The sequence below is a fragment of the Salmo trutta genome, chromosome 2, assembly GCF_901001165.1.
Source record: "Salmo trutta chromosome 2, fSalTru1.1, whole genome shotgun sequence".
Classification (NCBI taxonomy): domain Eukaryota; kingdom Metazoa; phylum Chordata; class Actinopteri; order Salmoniformes; family Salmonidae; genus Salmo; species Salmo trutta.
Genome location: NC_042958.1, coordinates 12834653 through 12852410, shown reverse-complemented (window position 1 = coordinate 12852410; position 17758 = coordinate 12834653). Strand labels below are relative to the sequence as shown.

General features: G+C 44.4%; 2 protein-coding genes across 3 annotated transcripts; one reads left to right on the top strand and one right to left on the bottom strand.

Moving 5' to 3' along the window:
- The first annotated feature begins 61 nt into the window (after positions 1–61).
- Positions 62–8341, top strand: irf9 (interferon regulatory factor 9). The gene is made up of 10 exons (XM_029694497.1): positions 62–221; positions 981–1039; positions 1388–1510; positions 1645–1825; positions 3794–3948; positions 4040–4124; positions 4316–4369; positions 5749–6144; positions 6271–6386; positions 6958–8341. Exons 2-10 carry the CDS (start codon positions 983–985, stop codon positions 7087–7089), a joined length of 1299 nt encoding a protein of 432 aa, XP_029550357.1. The 5' UTR covers positions 62–221; positions 981–982; the 3' UTR covers positions 7090–8341.
- Positions 8048–17676, bottom strand: emc9 (ER membrane protein complex subunit 9). 2 transcript variants are annotated; one of them, XM_029694519.1, is made up of 6 exons: positions 17204–17676; positions 12216–12412; positions 11963–12039; positions 11738–11807; positions 11494–11588; positions 8048–8687 (listed from the first exon to the last, which is right to left on the bottom strand). In XM_029694519.1, exons 2-6 carry the CDS (start codon positions 12408–12410, stop codon positions 8507–8509), a joined length of 618 nt encoding a protein of 205 aa, XP_029550379.1. In that variant the 5' UTR covers positions 12411–12412; positions 17204–17676; the 3' UTR covers positions 8048–8506. The 2 variants fall into 2 exon arrangements, with proteins under 2 accessions (XP_029550379.1, XP_029550369.1); XM_029694509.1 differs by lacking the exon at positions 17204–17676 and adding an exon at positions 16265–16301.
- Between the last annotated feature and the right edge of the window lie 82 nt (positions 17677–17758).

Genomic DNA, 17758 nt, shown 5'->3' with positions numbered 1-17758 from the left:
GATATGCTCTGAGAAAATATCCAATATTTGAGCGAAATGTCGCCCCCAGATGTCTAAGCAGTAACCTGCTTTATTTTTCTGAAGTCACGTGATTTCGGGGAAAAGGAGCGTCTGCTGCTCTGCGGGAGGCAGGCGAACAGCCTCTGGATTTTCCAGTCAAAGTACAGTACTATGCGCTCATAAACCGCTCTATTGAAGAATCCGAGGAAACGCAACCTAAGGTAAATGAAACTATTCACATTCATCACACTCATTATAAATATGTGGAAACGTGGTATGCAAAATAGTTACATTTCATTAGCAATTTGTTTATTAGTTTGCTATTTTTAGATGGGGACTTCAGTAGTTGATTTGATTATAGTATCGGCTCTAAGCATAATAGTTGCTTACATTCATAAATAAAAAATATAAATATTGTTATTTCAGCTGTTTGAAGCTGATGTAAAAATCCGAAAGTAAAAAGAGAAAAAACGCAACTAGAAGCATAGAAATGGCGCTCATAGAACGGATCTACCGCTTCTTAGATATGCATTTAATGAAAACCTAGCCTTTACCACTGGGCCTTTAAGAAGCTATTTGTGCAATCAAACATAGCAGTCTGGAAGTGTGAATGTCCTCAGCTGAACTACACACACACACGTCACGCATACATAAGCAGTCATGTACTCACAATATTCGTTATCTTGCTAGCATTGCTCTTACTGTATCATATTGAGTTTGTTTATATCAGCCTATGTAGGCAGCAGGAGGTTGGTGGCACCTTAATTGGGGAAGACGGGCTCGTGGTAATGGCTGGAGTGGTATCAAACACATGGGATAATGCCATTCCATTAGCGCTGTTCCAGCCATTATTATGAGCCGTCCTCCCCTCAGCAGCCTCCACTGAGGTAGGCCTAATACTGTGTGTATAGTTTGTATGACACAATTATATATTTTGTGCCAGACTAGATGGAAATAAGAAAGTTATACTGTGTTCACAGCTATGGCATCTGGGAGAGTTCGCTCAACCCGCAGACTACGCTCCTGGATGGTAGACCAGGTGAGTGTTTGAGGATGATTTGTTCAATAGTTCCTTTTGAGCACATGAATGTGTGTGCACTGTAACAGCTGTTTACAGTGGATGTGTCTGAGCTGGTACACCATAGTGACCCGTATATTTAAGTCATTTAACTGATGCTCTTATCCAGAGAAACTCCCTTGCTCAAAAAGGCCCATCCACTGATTTTTATACCTAGTCGGCTCAGGGATTCGAACCAGTGACCTTTCAGTTATAGGGCCAACACTCTTAACCGCTAGGCTATCTGCCACCGAAGTTAGTGTACTGTGTGTCTGGGACATGGGTTGAGTGAGTGTTGTCCTGGTCTCACCCCCACCGTGTCTTGTGCAGGTCACCAGTGGGAAGTACCCTGGCCTGATATGGGACGATGACGCCAAGACCATGTTTCGTATCCCCTGGAAACACGCCGGGAAACAGGACTTCCGCAGTGAAGAGGATGGTGCCATCTTCAAGGTCCTGACACTTTATCAGTACTATCCCTAGTCCGTTAAGTCGTTATTTTACAGTAGCCCCTTGTTATTTATAATCTATTAAAACATACAGTAGGCATTTTTCCTGAGCTGTGAGTCTAAATGCCTCCTCCACAGGCATGGGCGGTGTTTAAGGGGAAGTTGTCCGATGGGGGTCGTGTGGACCCTGCCTCCTGGAAGACCCGGCTGCGCTGTGCTCTCAATAAGAGCCCGGAGTTCAGAGAGGTCCCCGAGAGGTCCCAGCTAGACATCTCCGAACCATACAAAGTTTACTGCCTTGTACCGATGAATGAACAAGGTGAGAGACACACAAACACACACTGTGAGTTAGTTATGCAATGTTTATTTCTACCCCTCTTCTTCGATGTTCCAGCCATTATCTTTTGATCTTGTGTAGGAATCTACAGTATAAACACATCCTCATCTACTATCTGGGAACAGACCGGGTGTAGCAGTGTGCATTCTTTAGGTTTGAGGAAGTTACACTCGAGGTTGAGAAGATTTAGATTTTTAATACTGGCCAACTCCATGACCACATGCATGCAGCACTCTACAGTCATTGCCAAAAGTTTTGAGAATGACACAGATATTAATTTTCACAAAGTCTGCTGCCTCAGTTTGTATGATGGCAATTTGCATATACTCCAGAATGTTATGAAGAGTGATCAGATTAATTGCAATTAATTGCAAAATCTCTCTTTGCCATGCAAATGAACTGAATCCCCAAAAAACATTTCCACTGCATTTCAGCCCTGCCACAAAAGGACCAGCTGACATCATGTCAGTGATTCGCTCGTTAACACAGGTGTGAGTGTTGACGACGACAAGGCTGGAGATCACTCTGTCATGCTGATTGAGTTCGAATAACAGACTGGAAGCTTCAAAAGGAGGGTGGTGCTTGAAATCATTGTTCTTCCTCTGTCAACCATGGTTACCTGCAAGGAAACACGCGCCGTCATCATTGCTTTGCACAAAAAGGTCTTCACAGGCAAGGATATTACTGCCAGTAAGATTGCACCTAAATCAACCATTTATCGGATCATCAAGAACTTCAAGGAGAGCGGTTCAATTGTTGTGAAGAAGGCTTCAGGGCTCCCAAGAAAGTCCAGCAAGTGCCAGGACCAACTCCTAAAGTTGATTCAGCTGCAGGATCGGGGCACCACCAGTACAGAGCTTGCTCAGGAATGGCAGCAGGCAGGTGTGAGTGCATCTGCACGCACAGTGAGGCGAAGACTTTTGGAGGATGCCTTGGTGTCAAGAAGGGCAGCAAAGAAGCCACTTCTCTCCAGGAAAAATATCAGGGACAGACTGATATTCTGCAAAAGGTACAGGGAATTGGACTGCTGAGGACTGGGGTAAAGTTATTTTCTCTGATGAATCCCCTTTCCGATTGTTTGGGGCATCCGGAAAAAAGCTTGTCCGGAGAAGACAAGGTGAACGCTACCATCAGTCCTGTGTCATGCCAACAGTAAAGCAACCTGAGACCATTCATGTGTGGGGTTGCTTCTCAGCCAAGGGAGTGGGCTCACTCACAATTTGCCTAAGAACACAGCCATGAATAAAGAATGGTACCAACACATCCTCCGAGAGCAACTTCTCCCAACCATCCAGGAACAGTTTGGTGACGAACAATGCCTTTTCCAGCATGATGGAGCACCTTGTCATAAGGCAAAAGTGATAACTAAGTGGCTCGGGGAACAAAACATCGATATTTTGGGTCCATGGCCAGGAAACTCTCTATCCTCAAGAGGCGGGTGGACAAACAAAAACCCACAAATTCTGACAAACTCCAAGTATTGATTATGCAAGAATGGGCTGCCATCAGTCAGGATGTGGCCCAGAAGTTAATTGACAGCATGCCAGGGCGGATTGCAGAGGTCTTGAAAAAGAAGGGTCAACACTGCAGATATTGACTCTTTGCATCAACTTCATGTAATTGTCAATAAATGCCTTTGACACTTATGAAATGCTTGTAATTATACTTCAGTATTCCACAGTAACATCTGACAAAAATATCTAAAGACACTGAGGCAGCAGACTTAGTGAAAATTCATGTTTGTGTCATTCTCAACTTTTGGCCACGACTGTACTCCACTGTAGTTCCCTCAGTCAGTCCAAAGGGACATACAGTCATACCAGTGTCAGCGGTGCAAATTTTATCTGAGCAGCAATAACTCCACATAGTTTGTAGCTATTGAGGCAACTTCAAAGCAGGCTAAATTGCAGTAAACAAATTGCTAACATATGGTCCCTTTTGTCTTCACAGTGTTGGGGAATGTTAAATTAAAGGGCCGAGCCAGAGCAGGAGGGAGGAAGAGAAGGAGCAGCGATTCAGATAGCGAGGAGGAGGTGAAGGAGGAGGAGGAGGAGGTTGTGGTCAAACAGATGAAAGAGGAGGTCATCACCGCTCCAATCACCATGGTAGGTCTGGCATTTTAAAGACAAAAACAAGTTCTAGAAACATTTGGATGTATCTCTATTGTTTATGTCAATTTGTGTGTGTTTTTATCAGTCTGTTCAGGAGGTTGAGGAAAGTGTTCTTACCATCCAACAAGACCAGTTCGATCAGCCCTTGGTCATCCTGAAGAGCGATGGGAGTAAGTCTTATGGCTTACTAACTCAATGTCATGTCTGTCCTCCAAATGTCTGTCAAACACTGAATCTCTGTGTTAATTGATGTTGGATCTCTCAGCCACTGTTTCTCCACTACTGTTTCTCCACTCTTGGGAGTTCTCCAATAGCATGTGGTTGATTGACATGCTGTTGATATTCTGTTGTCTTCCTCTAGCGGTCGATGAGCTCCAGGTGAACGTCACGATTGAGACCGTCCCTCCCCCTGGAGGTAATGCTATTGATGATGCTGTGCAGAAAGGAAGTCAAATCAGCTTCTCAATCACATGGGGGCCGATTCTGACCTGAGTTAAGCGCACGTAAATGGAATGCATTTCCATTTTTATGCACTTTTCTCTACTCTTATTTTGACCTTGAACTTAAGCATGAGAACAGCATGCTATTCACCTGCTATTTCTTTGGGGTGGAGATTGAATAAATGTAGGTGTGGCTACAGATATTTGTATATTTTTTTTTACCCCAATTTCGTGGTATCTAATTGTCCCATCGCTGTAACTCCCGTACGGACTCAGGAGAGGCGAAGGTTGAGAGCTGTACGTCCTCCAAAACAACCCAGCCAAGCCGGCTGGCTTCTTGACACAATGCCCGCTTAACCCGGAGCCGGCCGCACCAAAGTGTCGGAGGAAACACCGTACACCTAGCGACCGTGTCAGTGTGTTATTGCACCCGGCCCGCCACAGGAGTGGCGATGGGACATGGACATCCCTGCCGGCCAAACCCTCCCCTAACCCGGACGACGCTGGGCCAATTGTGCACCGCCTCATTGGTCTCCCGGTCGCGGCCGGCTGCGACAGAACCTGGACTCGAACCAGGAAAGGAGGCCTGATATGCTTTATTCTGACCTCGACTTAATTCCCTCATAATTCCACCACCTTTAGGAGCGAGGAAACCATGAATAACATCTATAGAACCTACTGGTGTCAAGTGGAAAAACATCTATTTTTTCAGATAGAAATAACACCATTCTTCATGTATTGTAATTTACAACTTTATAAGAGCTAGGTAAATGAGTAATCCGTTTGGACAAGAGAATTGTGAATATAAATTACACTTGTTTTAGATATATACTGTACTTTCCTAACCCTAAATAATCTACAAGATCAGAGTATTTTTTTTATCTACCAATTTGTACTGAAACGGAGACGAATAAGCATATATCTAGATGGCTTTCTTCCATTGATCCCTAATATTCTCAACCTGTTCTCTCAAAATATTCTAGTGAGTCTGCCGACAAAATTCTAACTAAAAAGGTACACCATGTATTTAAAAGGATGGCTTAAGATAAATCTACTGAAAACCCTATTGAATTAAAACTCCATTAAATAATCTGTTGGCCGGCAAGTGGGAGGGTTTTCAGCAGGTGAATTACATTTGTTAAGCACGCGCCTGCCTGCAAAGCCTGTTACGCACCTTCGTGAGGTAAGTCTGAATACCAACTATTGAGAAGTGCGTAGGAAAGGCGTGCGTAAGAAAGGCGTAATTTCCTAAACTGGAATCGGTCCCATACTACATGAACTGTTCCTGCTCTGTCTCTCATTCACTCTCATTCCTTTTCTCTCTCGCTCTCTCTGTCTGTCTCTCCCACTCCAGCACGGGACTCGTTCCATGTCTTAGTGAAATACATAGGACAGGAGGTGCTTAAACGTGAGGTCATAGGCAGCGATGTCCGAATCGCCTACCTGCCCTCATCGCCTGTCCCCCCCACCCTGATGATGGGTGGGTTCCCACGCATCCCCCTCCCAGAGTCCCCCTCCACCCTGACCTCCAGCCCTGGCATCGGGCCTCGGCTCCAGGCCCTCTCCACACTGCTGCCCTTCATGGAGAAAGGGGTGATCCTGACCTCCACGGGGGCAGGGATCTATGCTAAGCGCTACTGCCAGGGCCGGGTGTTCTGGACAGGGCCACATTCAACCACGACGGGACCCCACAAGATGAACCGTGCTGTGGAGCCTGTGCTGCTCTTTGACAGAGAGGCTTTCAAAATGGGTGAGTGACATGGGGCTGTTCACTCTCTCTTGTTTTTTTGTTGGTGAGGATAACCCACTTCTTTGTTGGCCCCTTATTGGATATTTCAGCAGTCAGTGTGTATTTACTGACTGCGTGTTTCCTTAGAGCTGGACCACTTCCGCAGTTACGGGGGAGACCCTCCTCAGTGTGGCATCACCTTGTGTTTCGGAGAGGAGTTCAGTGCCACAGAGGACCCATCCAGCAAACTCATCATCACACAGGTACAGCTGAGAAAGCTTTTCATCACTTACTCATAAATAACTGTAACACCTGTTCAAATGTAAACAAAAGGTGCAGTAAATGGCCTTCCCTGTAGCTTAGTTGGTAGAGCATGGTGTTTGCAACGCATGGTGTTTGCAACGCCAGGGTTGTGGGTTCAATTCCCACGGGGGGCCAGTACAGAAAGAAAATGTATGAAATGAAAATAAATGAAATGTATGCATTCACTACTGTAAGTCGCTTTGGAAATGAGCGTCTGCTAAATGACTAAAATGTAAAAATGTCTTAGAACAGGGTTTCCCAGCTGGCGGCCCCCCCAAATTTTCTGTTGGACATAAAACTGTAAAAACACCAGCAAATCAGCTCCAAGTTATTTTAATTTGGGAAATCTGTTCCCAAAGTATTCCTACGCATAATAAAGAGATATGTGATCGTATACAAATGTAAACAAGGTTTGAAATGATTGGATCTAGTTGATCCCTGCCTTAAACTAAGGTTTATGTAAGTACAGGATAACAACATGTTTCACTGTAAATTAAAGAGGGACTGAACCACGCACCCCCTCTCCTCCAGATAACCCTACCCTGGGCTCAGCAGCAGGTCAAAGAAGCTGAAGACTTCCGGGAGTCAATGACCTACCTCCGCGACATAGCCAGCCAATCAGGAGATGTCACCATCAACCTGGTACCAGTGCCTTACCCCTGAGCATCCAATCACAGAACATCTCGTATAAATTACGATAAAAATGTTTTTAAGCACTATCTGATTTGATACCAAGGGCTCAATTCAATCCGTGTCATAGAAATTCAGCACTATAGCGCAATTTAAAGGCAATGTTCTCGCGTCCGCGGAGACTGCATTCATGGTAAACGCTGCATAAGTCGGCTCAGTCGGAAATTAGTTTTACATTTCAATCGCACTGAACATCCATGATACGGATTTAACGGAGTCCCAAGCCTTCTCAGACATGAACCACTAGACTGAATAGCACTACATGGAAGGGAGACATCACTTTGGTTTAGCCTTCAAGATTGCCCTTTACCAACCCAATCACCTGGTGTTATACTATTGGTCCAAATTATATCCAACTCATTTTGGCTGTGTTTACACAGGCAGCCCAATTCTGATCTTTTTCTACTGACCAATCAGATCAGCTTTGAAAAAGATCTGATGTGAAAAGAGATGATGTGATTGGTCAAAAGACCAATTAGTAGAAAAACATATCACAATTGGGCCTTTTTATAGGGAGTCAGAGACTTTTACTCCTTATTGCTGTCTTTATGAATGGTGACTGTGGTACTGCTTCAGATACCTTTCGGGGTCCTCCTCATGTTGATTACATAGTCTGTGATAGCGTAACTGTTGACGAAGCTGTTGTAAGTAGTGTATGAGATTCTCCCAAAACAGGCTCGTAAGCCATAGTAGGCCGAAGTTCAGTTATTTGATCATCACCATGTCAATTGTTCGAGGCAGGAAACCAACTTGTCTGTCTGCGGTTTTGGTTTCTGAAAGTGGTAATGCTTGTTCAGCACATTTATATTGAGAAAAAACAATATTTGTATACTTTATCTCTTCGTCATATAGAAATTAATCCGGGGGGGGGCTCCTTTCTCTTATGAACCGATGTTTATATGAACATAATATCACATGAATACTTTAAATAGTTTGTAGATGTAGTTTAATGAGTTGATAAGCTTACACACTCTGAAAGCAGTGGGTCAGGATGTACATAATGTTGTGATACCATTGGCAGCCATTGAACTATGAGCAGGGCTTTGTTAATGGTTGTAAGTGGGTTAACAACATGGCTGCTGGGTTTGCACAAGGCACACTCTGGACTGAGAACGTTGTTAGGTGGAAGACTGCACAGATCTGTCAATATTTCAGTTATTTATGCATGTTTTGTAATGTCAGTGTTCTGCCTGACTGTATTAAAAATGTATTTCATATTTTGAAATTATCATGGATGATGTGCTTATTTGGCTGTTAGATGGTAATAATAAAAATAAGATTCTTAACTAAATATGTGTAGTTTCAGCAGGTTAAGACATACTGTATATAATTCCAACTTTATTTACATTTTAAAGATGTAACTCAAAAGTTTGTTATCTACAAGCTTCTTTCAAACATTACCATTGGCTGGTGAGGCAAGCTCGGCTATTTTGGCATTCAGTTTCTGATTTGTCCAGTCCCTAGTGATGTCGTCCAAATGGCTGTCAAAATCAACTAATAACGAGTGATCTCCAGAGTCCAGCAGCTGACTGGCTATGTCCCGAGTCTCCTCCCACTGCCGCAGCATTATCCTGGGGGAAAAAAAGGTATCTTTAATTAATGTATACTTCAAATAAATGTATATTTTTCTAATCAAATAATTGTATTTGTCACATGCTTCGTAAACACCAGGTGTAGACTAACAGTGAAATGACTACGGGCCCTTCCCAACAATGCAGAGACAAAAGATAATTCATAGAAAAATAATTACACAAGGAATAAATAGACAATAAGTAACGATAACTTGACTATATACACATTGTACCAGTACCGAGTCGATTTCCCGGGGTACGAGTTAACTGAGGTAGATATGTGTATATATAGGTAGGGATAAAGTGACTAGGCAACAGGATAGATAATAAACAGTAAAAGCAGCGTATGTGATGAATCGAGACAAAAAGGGTCAATGCCGATAGTTAAATAGTTAACCAATAGCTACCCGGGCTAACTATTTAGCAGTCTTATGGCTTGGAGGTAGAAGCTGTTCAGGATCCTGTTGGTTCCAGACTTGGTGCATCGGTACCGCTTGCCGTGTGGTATCAGAGAGAACAGTCTATGACTTGGATGGCTGGAGTCTTTGACAATTTTTAGGGCCTTCCTCTGACACCGCCTGGTATAGAGTTCCTAGATGGCAGGGAGCTCGGCCCCAGTGATATACTGAGCCATGCGCACTACCCTCTGTAGAGCCTTGTGGTCGGATGCCAAGCAGTTGCCATAAACAAGTGGTGGTGCAGCCAGTCAAGATGCTCTCAATGGTGCAGCTGTAGAACCTTTTGCAAATCTTTTCATCCTCCTGAGGGGGAAGAGGCGTTGTTGTTCGCCCTCTTCACGAATATGTTAGTGTGTGTGGACCATGATAATTCCTTAGTGATGTGGACACCGAGGAAATTGAAGGCCTACCACCGTCGTGTCCTCTGCAAACTTATTGATGGTGTTGGTGTCATTCGCGGCCATGCAGACCAAGCACGCTCCCCTGTGGCGGATGTGTTGTTACCTACCCCCACTACCTGAGGGCGTCCCGTTAGGAAGTCCAGGATGCAGTTGCAGAGGGAGGTGTTTAATCCCAGGGTCCTTAGTTTAGTGATGAGCTTGGAGGGCACTATGGTGTTGAACACTGAGCTGTAGTCAATGAATAGCATTCTCACATAGGTGTTCCTTTTATCCAGGTGGGAAAGGGCAGTGTGGGGTGCAATAGAGATTGCGTCATTTGTGGATATGTTGGGGCGGTATGCGAATTGGAGTGGGTCCAGGGTGTCTGGGATGATGCTGTTAATGTGAGCCGTGACCAGCTTTTCAAAGCATTTCATCTCTACAGATGGGAGTGCAACGGGGCGATAGTCAATTTTGGGTTACTTTTGCATTCTTGGGCACAGGGACTATGGTGGTCTGCTTGAAACATGTAAGTATTACAGACTGGGTCAGAGAGAGGTTGAAAATGTCAGTGAAGACACTTGCCAGCTGGTCAGCACATGCTCTGAGGACGCATCCTGGTAATTCATCTGGTCCTGCGGCCTTGTGAAGGTAAACTTGTTTAAAGTTCTTTCTCACATCAGCTACGGAGAGCGTGATCACACAGTCGTCCGGAACAGCTGGTGCTCTCATGCATGGTCCAGTGTTGCTAGCCTCGAAGCGAGCATAGAAAGTATTTAGCTCATCTGGTAGGCTCACGACACTGGACAGCTCTCGGCTGGGTTTCTCTTTGTAATCCATGATAGTTTGCAAGCCCTGCCACATCTGACAAGCATTAGAGCTGGTGTAGTAGGATTCGATCTTGGTCCTGTATTGACCCTTTGCCTGTTTGATGGTTCCTCAGAGGGCGTAGCAGGATTTCTTATAAACGTCCGGATTAGTCTCCCGCACCTTGAAAGCGGCAGCTCTAGCCTTTAGCGCAGTGCGGATGTTGCCTGTATTCCATGGCTTCTGGTTGGGATATGTACGTATGGTAATTGTGGGGACGACATCGTTGATGCACTTATTAGTGAAGCCGGTGACTGATCTGGTGAACTCCTCAGTGGCATTGGATGAATCCCGGAACAGTCTGTAATTGAACATCCGCTTCATCGGACCACTTCCATATTGAGCAAGTCACTGGTGCTTCCTGTTTGAGGTTTTGCTTGTAAGCAAGAATCAGGAGGATAGAGTTATAGTCAGATTTGCCAAATGGAGGACGAGGGAGAGCTTTGTATGCATCTCAGTGTGTGGAGTAAAGGTGATCTAGAGTTTTTTTTGCCTCTAGTTGCACAGGTAACATGCTGGTAGAAATGAGGTATAACGGATTTAAGTTTTCCTGCATTGAAGTCACCAGCCACTTGGAGCGCCGCCTCTGGGTGAGCATTTTCTTATTTACTTCTGGCCCTATACAGCTCGTTGAGTGCGGTCTTAGTGCCAGCATCGGTTTTATGGTGCTAAATAGATGGCTACGAATTATATAGATAAACTCTCTTGGTAAAATGTATGGTCTATAGCTTATCATGAGGTATTCTAACTCAAGCGAGCAGACTTCCTTAATATTAAAGATTGCGCACCAGCTGTTGTTAACAAAGAGACACACCCCCCCTCTCCCTCTTCAATACAATGTAGTCCTACACAGCTGCTACAGCCACAGCTGCTACAGCCACAGCTGCTACAGCCACAGCTGCTACAGCCACAGCTGCTACAGCCACAGCTGCTACAGCCACAGCTGCTACAGCCACAGCTGCTACAGCCACAGCTGCTACAGCCACAGCTGCTACAGCCACAGCTGCTGTGAATGTACTTGATAGAGGTGTGCTATCAACAGAAAAGCAAATGGTAATTAACTATCTTGAAAGAAGGATAGCAGAGATGTCCAGATCTTACGTGTGTTTGTCTTTGAGGGTCCAGCGGGTATCTTTTCGCTCATACATCACGATGGGAGGCACCCTGTAGTCAGGAGACATCTTTCCACCATCAATCTGACAAGCCACACAGGTCACAGTTAGAGAGAAGGGAATGCAGACACACATCACAAAGATTTACCAAAAATCTGCTGCATTGTTAGCTTGGACACACGCACACACACAATAAGGAAGTTACAGACAATAAAACCACAGTGGATGCCTACCATTAACAAAACTGCATTGTTACACTGCTCGGCGATCTTGTCTGCAATCTTCAACGCACATGGCGTAGGGCTGCCCAGCGAAGGGGAAAGAGAAGGAGTGGTTATTGTTTAACACAGGTGATTAGCATGTGATAAGCAGGCTAACAGGCCACTGAAACCACATGATAGAGAAATTAACATCTACAGAGTCAATGGTGAAGCTGAACCACAGTGGGACACACACACCTGCTGTCTGACACACAGGCGTTGGCTTGGTAGTATCCTACAATCCTCTGCTGTGTCTGTGCACACCATACATCCACCTGAAGCAAAGAAGGTACGATACATTACAGCACATAAATACATGACAAGCCAAAAGACAACCACAATGTACATGCACCACTGCCAGGTAAGAACGAGTAGTTAGGCTACTTGTGTTTGATCATTTCTGACATACTGTATGTTGGACAGCAAAGACCACAGGTTATTAGGTGGTTACCTGTGTGAGAGCCAGCTGGGTGATGGGAGCCAATGGTAGGTGAGTGTGAAGCAACGGAACGCAGTCTGTCACACACACAGCGCCACCTGCTGGGCTGGATGACAACAGCAGCCCATTGACACTGCACCGTGGAAACAGACAGGCGTGCAGGTACATCTTCACATAGGCGAGACAGGACAACTCAACCTCCCCCATGACTGTAGACAGAAAAGGGTGCAGAGATCTGAGAACATGCAGCAAAACACTGGTCAGGGCTTGACTTGAGCAAATTGATGACAGAAGATGTAATGACATGAATGCTGACAGAATAAATAATAAGGTTTAGTGATAAATCCTTGCATTGCAAACTCGCTGGATGACACAGTAAGGACCCTTTTCAACTGAACTAATACAGCCAACCAATATTTTTAGAGCCAGGGAGGGATGCCCAAGCAGTTAGATCAAAAGCCACACAGCAAACCATTGTTTTGGACATTGATTGACTGCTCTAGCTGGCTAGCTTGTAGCTGGGAAAAGTAGTGGTATGTGTTAATTGTATAATTGTAGGGGTGCCCATGGGGCTGGGAATCAGAAGTGTCCAGTGCGAGAGAGGCAGGTTGAGGTTCTGGTGACAGCTACAGGAGTATTTGGGTGTACGAGACTTGACATCAGAAGAGTTACAGGGTAGGTTGTGTTGAGTGGTGGTATCCCGTCCTTTCAGGCTGTTGGCCTGAGGTAGGACTAGATAGATTTAAATAGTGGAGTAATGGTGGTGGGTTTTTAGTGAGTGCAGGGTTAGAGGGTAGGGTATTTGTTCATTTTTTTCTCTCCAAACAAAGTATAAGAGAGTTATACTCCAGTCTAGTAGGTGGCAGTAATGCAACATTTATTGGATGCGAACCGCCGTTCTACGTCATCGAAGAAGGGTTAGGTTACTCGTTGGATATTACTGCATTGTCGGAACTAGAAGCACAAGCATTTCGCTACACTCGCAATAACATCTGCTAACTATGTGTATGTGACAAATAAAATTTGATTTGAATATTACACCATATCAAAGAAAAATAAATAATTTGCAAAACTTCAGCATCCCACAAATTGAAATAAATGTAAAAAAGGATGCTATTACACATGTGCATTTAAAGTATAACTTTTTTTAATGTATATAAACAAAGTGCATATAAATGTAACAATTCAAAACTAATACAATCTGAACAACATAATAATAGAATATTGTCCCATATCAAAGAAAAATAAAATGTGCAAAACTGCAGCATCCCACTTAAAACATTAAACTGGTCCCTCGTTTCTCTCTCTTCTTTATTGCCATGTTATAACTAGCAGCACACAGCAATGCTGACCATATTTTGCTTTTAAGAGAGATTTCCATTCAGAAATGCAAGCTGCCTCACTTTCGAGGGGCTGATGCGGTTTCTTCTATCAGTAATTATTTGTCCCATTTTCAAGAAGACCCTCTCAGAGGGAACGGATGTGGCCACTATGCAGAGTCTCCCTGTTATGACTTTAGTAAGCAGTGGGTAGACAGAGGCCTTGTTCTTCCACCAGCTCAGAAAATCTGCAGATCTTTGGAGGGGCTCCTCCAAATAGGATCAGACCTCCATTATGGCATCTGCTGAGAGATTCCTTCGTGCTGCATCCCCAGTTGCTCTCTCGTCAAACAGCATCCCAACAGCAGACGTTTGTGGCACTACTGCTGGTGCTTCTGCTCCCTCTTCTTCCTGTTGCCCTGGTGCCTGAGCCAGCTGACTGCTGGGGCTGTCCCTCCATCTGATCCCTCTTCTTCCTGTTGCCCTGGTGCCTGAGCCAGCTGACTGCTGGGGCTGTCCCTCCATCTGATCCCTCTTCTTCCTGTTGCCCTGGTGCCTGAGCCAGCTGACTGCTGGGGCTGTCCCTCCATCTGATCCCTCTTCTTCCTGTTGCCCTGGTGCCTGAGCCAGATGACTGCTGGGGCTGTCCCTCCATCTGATCCCTCTTCTTCCTGTTGCCCTGGTGCCTGAGCCAGTTGACTGCTGGGGCTGTCCCTCCATCTGATCCCTCTTCTTCCTGTTGCCCTGGTGCCTGAGCCAGCTGACTGCTGGGGCTGTCCCTCCCTGCTGCTGAGGTTATTCTTTAAAGAGCCTCATCAATCGCTCTGGCATCACTGTAGGCTAACTTCTTAAACCTGGGGTCAAGTGCAGCAGTTTCTGTCTATCAACTCTGTCACATGTCCTGTGGTTACATTTGCTTCTCTCTGGTGGCTGGCTGTGATTCTCTGCAGACCCTTACATAGGAGTATCATTTTTGAGGCTGTGACATAGCTGAAAAGAGAGAACAGTAACTTATTAGTTCAGGTTCATGTTTTTTCTACTGATACTACATTCTCATCTACTGCTCATATACAATACTGGATAAAATAATGTAGTAATAACTGCTTACTGTATCTCTCCACTGATCTCCACAGTGACCTGCTCAAAGGGTTCCAGGACTCTGCACACCTCCTCCACCACCTCCCATTCATCTTGGGTCAGAGCATCAACAGGTGCATTGACAATGGCCAGGATAGAGATGATGGCATCCTTTGACTCAAGAAACCGCTTCAACATAAAAAAAATGTTGAATTCCGCCTTGTAGTGCAGTGTTTAGGCCTCAGCTCAGGCATCCCCATCTGGGCACCTACTGTGCTCCTGTGGAAGTATTCCATAGCTGCTTTCTCTTTGTCCACAGTGGGCTTCATCACCTTCAGAGCATCTCTTACAATCAGGTTGATTATGTGGGCAAGACATGGATGAGGGGTCCATTTTAACATTTTCATGGCTTTGGTTATGTTAGCTGCATTGTGGCTAACACAACAGAACACTGTTCCATCTACTTGCCATTATCTGGCCACTCTCAACAGTTCCTCTGCTAAGTTCTCTGAAGTTTGTCTGTCGCTGAACTCAAAGCAGTCCAGAAGACAGCGAAAAATCTTCAATGAAGTGACATGTAACCGACATGTAAGAAGTGGTTATCCTTGATGTCCAGCAGTCAGTGGCAAGGCAAACTGCAGTAGCTTTTTGGACTCTTTCCCACACTGAAGCCTGTGTGCTCTTGTACAGTTGTGGAATAAGTGATTTTGAAAGGGTTTTCCTGCTTTGAATTGTGCACATTGGATTTAGACTATTGCTATAATTTCTAAAACCTCTGTCCTCCACCATCATCATAAATTCCTGGAAATCGTTGGCAATCATTTTTGCCAATGCAATATCAATTTGGCCTTGTTTTGCTACAGACATAGACTTTGGCATAAACTGGTCCATAGAAGACTGCTGTGGGTCGCAGAGTAAGCCTACTTGACTGAGTGGATTACACTGGCTTCACCACTATCACTAGCAGGCCCGCTAGCTTCTCTAAGCTCCGCTACAGCTAGCTTCACAGTTGGGTGCACAGTTCGCATATGCCGGTGTAGGTTGTGCGTAGAACCGGCTTTATATGAGATTTTGTTTTGGCAAATTCTACACTGTGCTCTAACATTGTCTACACTATTAAAATGCATCCAAATGCTACTGTGCCTCCGACTCAATTTTCAGCTGTTGTTTTCACAGCTGTCCTTCCTCTCTCTCCTCGGCTGCTAAGTGTGTGACAGTGAGTGAGCTGGCTCGACCCTCCCTCACGCATCTTTGGATCATTGGTTGACACTGCGTGTCTGATTGACAGGAACAACAGGTGAGGCTGTTAGTCTGAGCAGACAGTCAGAACGAATGTGTATATTATTTTATTTATTTATTAATTCTATTCATATCTTAATTTTTTTATAAATAGATTCGGCTCTTCTGATATGCGAGCCGGCTCCCAACGTTCACCTACAAGAGCCCGACTCGTTCGCGAACGACCCATCACTCCAGTGATGCCAATTTAGCAATTTTGACTACCCTGGCAACTTTTCTTTTCCAAACAGCACCTAGCAACAAATGTAGCTACTGTATTTGGAACTTTCAGCAACTTTTGAAAAGTGACTCAAAATGTACGCATTTTCCCTCCAAATGACACAAAAACGAGTTTCTCTGTGACACACACACTCAGTCACAACACACCTGCCTGGCTGCAAAAGTGCATTTTGAGGGACGTCAGCAGCAGGCCAGCAGCAATTTCAGCAAATTGCAAATCATTGTTGTCCGACAGCAGCAGCAGTAGTGCCGGTTCTACGAGACAAACCCAATGAATATAGTTGGTCACGAATGTTTGATCTTGAACAGAACTTACAACATCAATCAACATGTCTCAATCAAAATTGTACAGCCAGAAGTACAGAAAAGAGTGGGAGTCTGTACCTGAACAAATGTCAAATCATATTTTTTGCATAGATGGCCAGTCAATTTGAATAACGTTATTGTGTAACGTCATTTAGCAACAAATCGACCTGCCTCTAGCAACTGACCCTGAAAATGAGTTGTCAACACTGCTACCAACCCAGAGGGGCAAGGTAGCGAGGCTGAACAGACCAGGCATAGGTTGGAGAAGTGAAAAATGATTCCTTAGTTGTTCATTTTCTCGAAATCTGAACGCACAATCTTGATTCGAGCCAATGTATTAAATAGTTGACCATGTTATTACTCCAACCTCGTGAAAGTGACAATCTGACACGTTTTAATTAATAAATAATAAATAATTAATAAAAAACGACTTAATATCGGAATGGCTTTGATTCGACGGCCTGCACACACACGCGTGAGTTTAACTAGCCAACGTCGCCATGACATCCACCACAAGTGTGACGGGGATTTCTATTGGAGAAGCAGTTTTAGCATATCTGCATACTCTTCGGTTTCAGCCGGTCTTTGTTTGTACTCAGCAAGCTAGCTTGTCAACATCAATGGTCAAAAGGCCTGCCTACGTAGCTAGTTATGGCCAATAGTAGTTCAAATAGATCTGGGAAAGTATACACTAGCTAACGTTATCTAGATATTGAAAAAAAACATTTATGATAGCTAGCTAGGATAGCTAACAGTTGGCTATCCTAGCTAGCAACTTACCGTCAAAGGATATTATTTCTTGGGATGAGATTTCAGAAGACCAGTAAAGCAAGCGTCCGGATTCAAACTCAACTGTCTAATATTGCATATTAATAAAGATAACAAAATATTGAATACATGGATATTTTACTAACATGTGCACTGTGGAGCAGAAGCTGCGTCGATTGAGCTAATTTCCTGTTTTAGTGCCCGCCCACCTACAGCACATCTGCATTTGGGATTGGTTACAATAGTGACTGTAAAAGTCTACTGGCGTCTCTGTACTATGCCAATCATTTGTTACTCGACCCCATTCGTTCAAGCAGTGAGGCGTCTCCTCCTGGTGGACATTGTTTGACATACCTTGTAACCCGATAATGCATTTTTACATAATTTTTGAAAAATTTACAAAATAGTCAAATGTAGTACAGCCTGCTCCCACATCTGTTTGTGCCGTCTTGTGAACTCGTAGGTGACATTGCCATAAACATTTCCAGAGCATACGATAAGATCTTTTTTTTTTGTAGAAGTACTTTCAGCTTCCCACACTGGTCTGGTGCACAGACAAGGCATGAG